General features: G+C 37.7%; 2 protein-coding genes across 3 annotated transcripts; both read right to left on the minus strand.

Moving 5' to 3' along the window:
• Positions 1 to 501: 501 nt before the first annotated feature.
• LOC131187836 (olfactory receptor 5AR1-like) lies at positions 502 to 1,461 on the minus strand. The gene has a single exon (XM_058162525.1). The coding sequence runs from the start codon at positions 1,459 to 1,461 to the stop codon at positions 502 to 504; it is 960 nt and encodes a 319-aa protein (XP_058018508.1).
• Positions 1,462 to 4,544: 3,083 nt separating this feature from the next.
• LOC131190866 (olfactory receptor 5AR1-like) lies at positions 4,545 to 5,958 on the minus strand. 2 transcript variants are annotated; one of them, XM_058168354.1, is made up of 2 exons: positions 5,059 to 5,958; positions 4,545 to 4,565 (listed from the first exon to the last, which is right to left on the minus strand). In XM_058168354.1, exons 1-2 carry the CDS (start codon positions 5,956 to 5,958, stop codon positions 4,545 to 4,547), a joined length of 921 nt encoding a protein of 306 aa, XP_058024337.1. The 2 variants fall into 2 exon arrangements, with proteins under 2 accessions (XP_058024337.1, XP_058024327.1); XM_058168344.1 differs by lacking the exon at positions 4,545 to 4,565 and adding an exon at positions 4,800 to 4,821 and having other exon boundaries at positions 5,057 to 5,958.
• Positions 5,959 to 9,112: the final 3,154 nt, after the last annotated feature.

Consider the following 9,112-nt stretch of genomic DNA (forward strand, 5'->3'; position numbering starts at 1 on the left):
TTGAATGAAGAAAAGGCTGAGAACCACTGGTGTATCATATTTACAAACTTCTGATTTTTACTATCCATAGTGATAAAGGCTTTTGATCCTGTGATGTGGAAAAACCATAATTTTAATTTAAGGTTACCAGGAACCAGGGGTACTATTCAGCAGGTAATGACAGGTTCTGGAGAACCGGTAGTGAAAATTTTGAGTAGTTTGGAGAACTGGCAAATACCATCTCTCGCTGGCCCCAGAGTGGGGTGGGAATGGAGATTTTGCAATATCATTCCCTTGGAGTGGGGTGGGAATGGAGATTTTGCAGTATCCTTCCCCTGCCATGCCCACCAAGCCACACCACGCCCACCATGCCACGCCCACAGAACCGGTAATAAAAAAAATTGAATTCCACCACTGCCAGGAACCTTGTCTTTGTTGATTGCTACCAAGTACATTCTTTTTCTCATTGATGGTCTTCCTCTTCCTCTTTGGAAATGGCAGTGCTTGTAATGAAGTTGTCCATTAAATGTATCTAGGATTATTCCCTTTAAAAATCCATATGTTACCCATTGATTTGGTTGCAGCATCTTTCACTTCCTTGTTCCTCAGGCTGTAGATCAAAGGATTGAGCATGGGGATCACGACCGTGTAGAACAATGAGGCCCATTTGTCTTGGTCTATGGAATAGCTGGAGCTGGGCCGAAAATACATAAAGAGTATTGTCCCATGGTATATCCCAGCAGCTGTCAGGTGAGAAGCACAGGTGGAAAATGCTTTGTGCCTGCCCTCTGCGGAGCACATTCTCAAGATTGTAGCCAAAATGTAAACATAGGATACAAGAATCATAGCTATACCGCTTACTTCAATAAAGCTAGCAATGACAATTATCACTATTTCACTGATGTATGTATCTGAGCAGGAGATCATTAAGAGTGGAGGTATGTCACAGAAGAAATGATTAATAACATTTGACCGGCAGAATATCAGTCGAAATGTTGAGGAAGTGTATACTATTGTATCCATTAGGCCTATGCAATATGCAACAACAATCATTTGCTGGCAGACCTTTTTGGACATTAGAGTTCGATAGAGGAGTGGATTGCAGATGGCCACATATCTGTCATAGGCCATCATGGTCAACAAAACACACCCTGTATCTCCAAATATACCAATCAGAAAGAGCTGTGTAGCACAGGCACCAAATGAAATTCTTTTTCCTTCAACCAACAAGTCAATCAGTATTTTTGGAGAAATGGTTGAAGAGCAGCAGAGATCAACAAAGGAGAGGTTGCACAGGAAGTAATACATGGGTTTGTGGAGTTGGGGTTTAGTGGAAATCAACAGAATCACCCCCAGATTCCCTAAGATAGTAATGGCATAAACCAGGAGGAAAATTGTAAAAAGTATAAACTGCATTTTGGGATTGCCTCTGAATCCCTGAAGAATAAATTCAGTAATGACTGATACATTTTTGTTATCCATGAAATTTCTCTCTGGGCACTGGATTCAAAATATTAGCCGATCCTGAAATGCCTTTCTGATCCTTTGTAACGGCAAAGAAAATTGCATTATTCAGGGCTTCATTCATGTTTCTCTCTTCATAAAACAACTGGACACTTTTTCAAGAGGATTTTTTCATATCTACTACAGGATATCACATATATCATATGCTAGCAAGAGAACTTTTATTATATAGAATACACACACACACACACACACACACTCTTAGTTAATGAAAATACAACATGAAGCATGTTATATACAAACTCATTTACACACTGCCATGTAAATGAAGGCTACAGAATAATGTACCACAATATTGCTATATCTGTTGCTGTAACCTACACGTTGAGCCATAATGTATTTCTAGCTGCTGGCATCTCTATTCTACCCTCTCCAATTTAGAAACCTTCCATTATATTCTGGAAAAGGGGACTTAATGCTAGATTCATGTTTATTTCATTTCCTTTTTCAATAGAATAGGAGTTGACCAGAAATACAGCAGGTGAATTTCCCACCCAATTCATTTTTCCCTTTGATTTGTTCAGGGTCTAAATTTTAAATTAGACCCTGTAAGAGTCCTTATTCCAGTTGCTCTCAACATTTCACAAATCTGGAATTCATAAATAATCTAAAAAGGCATTTATGAACAATTTCCTTCTTAATGGCTTTAGGTGATGTACAAGTTAGAAGATAAATATTTATTAAATTAGCATTAAAAGAAGACCAATGTAAAATAACATTAAATATTAGCATTTAAAATGATATTGGGGATGCTCGATTGCCATTTCAGAAAGAAAAGGAGAGAGAAGTAGAAGGAGGGAAGAAAGTAGGTAGGAAAGAGTAGAGAAGGAGGAGGGGAATAAGAAGGTTAGATAGAGTAAGAAGGGAGGAGTGGAGAAGGAGGAGAGGAAGTAGTAAAGTGAAGGAGATGAAGGATGTGAAAGTAGTAGAGGGTAGAGAGGGAGGCTGTGAAGAAAGGAAGTGGCAATCGGGCAGGCCTGAATCAGTATGATTAATGATTAATGATAGATAATAGTTTGCACATAAATATGATGTTGGAAAATGGAAATAAAAATTATTTATACAAAATAAACCTTACAGGACAATACTGAAATGATGTAGAAATATGTCAATGTAGTCTAAATTCTGGAAGCACAAAATTGGAGGAGTTGTTGGATGCTATAAAAAGCTACTGAAAGAAGTTAGGCATAGCAACTGGGCTGTATTTTTTCTACGTGTCTGCTAATATGATTGTTCACGAGGGTGAACAAAGCTTCTTCGTGCAAGATCTGAGCCTGACCCCAGGTAGAGAAGGATCAAGATAATGCTTTTTTTAAAAAACAAAAAACTGAAACAGTTTGCTTCTTGAATATTTTAGTGGCACACAATATAGAATACAAAGTCTATTAAAATATATTATATATGAAATATATGGACTGTTACTATAAATAGCCAGTGTGTAATGGCAAAAAGTCTAGGGAGAGCCTATTTGGTCTAGTGCAGTGGTCAGCAACCTTAAACACTCAAAGAGCCATTTGGACCCATTACCTATAGAAAACACCAGGAGCCACAAAACCCTTTTGACATCTAAAATGAAGATAATACTGCATATATCGTCTTTTACCTTTATGCTATCTATAAAAAAAAAATAGTGTGTTGCATTTATGAAATCAATGAACTTCTACAAAGAAAACAAAATTTTATTTCTCTGTGCAACAAAAACATTTTGAACTCCAAAAAAAAAAAAAAAAGGGTCATAAAGTTCAATAAATGATGTGCCGGCAGGTGTTGCACATTGGCGGTTGTGACTCATATTTTGAGCAACAGGGAGCCGCAGCAGAGGGATGAAAGAGTCACAGCCAGCTCCAGAGCCACAACTAAGGCACCAGGCTAAAAACTAGGAGTCTCTGATTTCCAATCCTGCCTTAGGCAGGAGAGCTGGCTGGGATATTTTGGGTTAGTCATTCACTCAATGCACAATGAGAGGTTTGGGCACAAACTGATGGGTCACTTCTTTTTCTAATCAATGGATCAACACACTGCATTGATCTGAAAAAAAGCTTACACTCTACTTGCAAGAAAAACATTAGGAAAAAAAGAGAGGAAAAAATGGCAAAGTTTAACACTAACATAAATCTTTTTCTAAATTAACATACCTGGAATTAAGTCAGTGGTTTCTTTGCTTTTACAAACCAGTAAATAGGGGCAGAGATCTTAAATATCTTTTCAAGCCATCTGGGATAATATCCCTCATGCATTTCAATACCCCAGATCCTGGAGATAAGTGGTGGCATTTTCATACTTTCTTGTGATAGTTTTAATTGGAGGAATCTTGGAGTAAAAAGTAAAAGTCATCTTGAAGTTTCTTTTTGATGGCTGTAGAATTAAATTCAGCTGTCTAGCTCTAATGTTATTTATACAAATATCATATCTCCATGATCCCAGTAATCGGCAGAGATAGTCCTCCAGTTATGACTGGTCACTTAAAAGCCATTCCAAGTTCCAACAAATCTATCTTAGGGGTTTCTCATGGTCAACCCTCCCTCTGCAATCACCTGACTGTACTTTGGGCATTTGGCAAATGAGCTATATTTACAACTGTTTGCAGTGTCCTACAGCCATGTGACACATTTTACAACCATTTTGGCAAAACTGCACCCTTAGTGAACTATTGTAGTGAGTCACTTAATGAGTGCTGCAAAAAAGGACGTAAAATCAACTTGGTCACATGGATGTAACAGCCAGAAAGTAGAGGTGCTAAATCTCTGAATTCCAACATCAAACGTTGGAACTGAGCATGGGGGGCAGGGGAGGGGGCTGGAACATGAAATTGGCAACAAACATATGTGACTTATTTTCCAAACAATGCACATAGATCCATATCAAAAAACAGAAGAAGATATAAGTAATCAGGGAGTGGAGAGCCTTTACTTGGTATTTTCCTATAAGGTGAAAGTAAGTCTGGACCTATATATCAGGAATTATGATTGATGGGTACCCCAAAGGTGCTTTTTCAAGAGGTAACTGGTCTTGTTTATTTTTCTTTGAAGGCATTTCATTTCTCATCCAAGAAGCTTCTTCAGCTCTGAGTGGATGGTGGGGAATGGAAGGATTGATACACCTTGCAGACAGCTGGTCATTTGCAGTCTTTCACTGAGTTGTTGAGATCACCTGGAGGTTTATCTGTGTCCTCAGGGTCATCTGAGTAGTCCAAATGGGTGTGGAGCCTTCTTGGAATTGTTAAAAGGTTGTAGTTTGGAGATAGATGCTGTTGTATCACTCCTCCTCTGTTGAAAGAGGGCTCCAGTCTACAACAGTCATTTCAACAATTCCAATTTCCTCGATTTCCTCTTTTTTTAAAAGTTTAATAGTTTTTTAAAAGATTATTATTAAGTTGCCTATTAAATTTGTCTAGGGCCATACCCTTTAAAAATTCACATATCCCCAATCTGACTTTACCTTGCCTTCTAGATAGATCTTCTGTATGTACACTCCCTCAAATGGTCACCCTTGCAAGTTATTGTAAAACTATTTTCCCCCAATCCAAACCCATATATGGCCAAGAGATTTGAGCACAGCATCTTTCACCTCCTTGTTCCTCAGGCTGTAGATCAAAGGATTGAGCATGGGGATCACGATCGTGTAGAACAATGAGGCCCATTTGTCTTGGTCCATGGAATAGCTAGAGCTGGGCCGAAAGTACATGAAGAGTAGTGTCCCGTGGTATATCCCAACAGTTGTCAAGTGAGAAGCACAGGTGGAAAATGCTTTGTGCCTGCCCTCAGCGGAGCGCATTCTCAAGATTGTAGCCAAAATGTAAACATAGGATACAACAATCATTCCAATGATGCTTGCTTCACCAAAGCCAACAATAGTAAATAGCACAAGCTCAATAATATATGTATCAGAACAGGAGAGCATTAGAAGTGGAGGCTCATCACAGAAGAAGTGATTGATAACATTGGAGCTACAGAAAGATAGCCGGAATGTAGAGGAAGTTTGTATCATTGAATCTAGCAGGCCTGTAAAGTACGCAATAGTGACCATTTGCTGGCAGGCCTTTTTGGACATTACAATTGGGTAGAGGAGTGGATTGCAGATGGCCACATACCTGTCATAGGCCATCACAGCTAACAAAAGGCATTCTGCATCTGCAAGGATAGCAAATACAAAGAGCTGCGTAACACAGCCACTGTAAGAAATCCTTTTAGTTTCACTTAATAAGTCAATTAGCATTTTAGGAGCAATGGTTGAGGCACAGCAAAGATCAACAAATGAGAGATTGCCCAGGAAGTAATACATGGGTTTGTGAAGTTGGGATTTAGTGCAAATCAACAGAATCATCCCCAGATTCCCAAATACAGTGATGACATAAGCCAAGAAGAAGACAATAAAAAGAACAAGCCGCATTTTGGGATTGTCTGTGAATCCCTGAAGTATAAATTCAGAAAAGGCAGAACCATTTCCTTTATCCATGATTTCCTGAGTAGATGGATTGGTTCAGGTGATTTGCTGATCCTGAAATGTCTTTCTGATCCCTTGTTAGGAAAAAGAATGATATTACTTAGAGTTTCATCCTTGTTCCTATCTTCATGCAACAAGAATCTGGATTTTTTTCAATAGGATTGAGACCAAACTACTGACTTAATTTAGTATACAGCATATTTGCTAGGTGGAATCTGTTTATTATGCAAAAATGTGGTCTTTGAATATATATATAAGATTCTAATATACCTGCTTCACTTCCTTTATCAGTTAAGTGAAGAATGCAGATTAATATATTGCTACAGTAATATGCTGTTATATATTGTGTGTTTCAACAACATATATGTATGTTTCAAATATTAATGAATGTATGTCTGCTAGCAGCCATAATCCCCCTCTTATACACATTCCAAGATTGGGCAATATATTCTAGAAAGTGTCTTTTTATGGTGAAAAAACCCATGTCTTTGCTTTTGTAGAATTTTTTTCTCCACATTTCCCACCTTTATGTACCTAGGGTGTCTCTTACCTGTGTTCATAGCTGAACCTCTTTTTATGCAGAGAGGAGGTTGAGATATTATTAATCAGGGACCAGTCACTCTTTCACCTCACCTCACCTCACCTCACCTCACCTCACCCCACAGAGTTGTTGTTATGGGGAAAATAGGACAAAGGAGAGTTGGATATATTTGCCAACTTGAGTTATTGGTAAAAAATAAAAAGCAGGATATAAATAAATAATTTTAGAGCAATATTTCAATGATATCAACTTGAAATATCAGTCAACATATGGCAATATCATTTCTAGAGAGATCTTTTGCAAAGCGATGCCTCCGAATATTCATTGATATATCTTCATGATCAATGATATAAAAAGCCATTGAAAGAGGTAGGTGCACCAAGGAGGCAGCGTTCTTCTGATGTCTCTGCTGGTAAAAATAATCCATCATGATAACCAAAGGCTCTGTATGTCAAATCTGTGCTTGATGCTTGTTCAAGATAATTTGTTTAATTTATGAAGCCTTGAAACTGTAGGATCAATAGAACCGTTTCTGTCAATTTGGTTAAATTTCAAATATTTGGCTGAGATTTTTCTTAATTCAGAACCTCACAACACCTCCATTAAAGAGACAGGGTAAAAGCCAGGTATTGGTGATCAAGATTGTTGTCAAGGAGAAGTCCTTAGACATCCTAATAAACCAAGTTAGAGGAAGATTAAATCTTATGCACTTTCCGAGGAGTAAATAAATCACACTTATTAAAAAAGATAGCAAAATTGATATCCTAGGTATAATATTTCCTCAAAAGACTTCCTGCCTGTTATAAATATGGATTTTCTTCTCCACAAAAAATCTCCAAATTTCTCATGGTGGAGTTTAGATGGTGTCTGGATGGACTGAAGCCCTGGAGGCGGGTCTTCAATTGAGAAATCCTGAAGAGCTCCCTTGGACAATTCATCCCATAGACAAGAAGGCAGGAAACATTTCCCCTTTTCACCACAATGGTCCATAGCAATTTCCTGCCATTTTTTGATAGAGGCTACTAATTTTGCTTCTTGATGATGTCTTATTCTTATTTAAACTTTCATGGGTTTCAAATTGGAAAGATTCACTTTAACTCGATTAAATTAAATTTAGTAATGCTTAGATCAGACTTTTAAGAAAAAAGCATTCCTTAAGGTGAGAGTGAGCCAGTCTTGTTAAAAGAATCTTTCTGATACTAGTCAGAAAGTATCAGAAATTGATCTGTATTAATTCTTATTTTTTGAGGCTTCCTCTGCAACATAGGACTTTGTTGAAGGGATCTTAGCAACCAATGTATCTTTACTTTTCTTACAGCAAAATGACCCATATGGAATCAAGTCTTAAGAAGGTTTTAATATCTGAAAAGTACAAACCATTATAAATCCACTGCAACTCTAAAACTAAGATAGTCTCTGATTTTATTATGGTTTAGAAATTTCTCAGTAACGTTTTCCACGTGGATTGTTATTATTAATATAAATATGCTGTTTGTAAAGACTAAGTCCAAGACTAGTATAAATCTGTTTGTTAGCAAACATACCTGTAATTGAGTCAGTGGCTTCTTTGCTATTATAAAACTGGTAAATAGAGACTGAGATCTTAAATGTCTTTTCATATCACTTGGGATATTGTCTCTTATGTACTTCAATACCCCAGATTCTGGAGATAAGCGGTTGTGTTTTTATGCTTTGTTGCAATAGTTTAATTGGAGACGATCCTTAAGTAAATAACACCTTGAGTCCCAATCAACAGCTCAACAATTTTGAGCTCCAGCCCAAGAACGACATTGGACAATCCAGCCAAAATTCATTTTTTTATTTGCTGACATGACATAGACAGAATCTTGTCAGTTTCATCCAATCTTACTCTAACCCTAACGAAGAGCAGGCAAACAGTCTAGCTACTTGATAATTCCTCTCTGGACAAGGGGAGAACTTGAGATCAATCACAAATGCTCCAGATAGTTGCTCCTCACAAGGACATCACAAGACAGCAGTCACCATCAGCTTTAGAGCTCTGGGAGATGAAGGAAAGCTATCTTCTCTCACACTGAGATCAACACTTACAAGAATTTGCATATTTTCTTTTCTAATTATTTCTGCATATTTCATTTTTTAATTACTTTTAGAAGTTGCTTGTTCACTGCTTTTCAGCTATTGTGAACCTTTCGGATCAATACATTTTACAGAACCATGTGAATTTTTCTCAGTCATTAGTGATAGAAGTTTTAAATGCAAGTGTTATGAGCCACAATTCAGAACATGACTCTGACCTGGAATCTAACAATGTTCTTGCAGATGACCCTGTGTTTTAGGACTGTCAGCCTCAGGAGCCAATAAGCTAGCATTCAATTAAGATTGATCAACCACAGGCATCTCCTGTTTAGCTGGAGCACTCAGATGGTGAGTCACAATCCCCAAGCTCCTGGTCTAGACATCTACAGAGGTCAGCAGAATTATGGTCCTCAGTGAGACTCCTCACTTTTTCAAAGGCATGAATGATTACAGCCAGTTGTCAAAAGACACATCAGGTAGCAGCTTTGTTTGTAGTTTTTGTTAGAGACAACTGTTAGCTTTTCAACTTGTGACTCTTGTTCCTGCTTCTTCCATGATTTTATCAAA

This window comes from Ahaetulla prasina, chromosome 1 (assembly GCF_028640845.1).
Source record: "Ahaetulla prasina isolate Xishuangbanna chromosome 1, ASM2864084v1, whole genome shotgun sequence".
NCBI lineage: Eukaryota > Metazoa > Chordata > Lepidosauria > Squamata > Colubridae > Ahaetulla > Ahaetulla prasina.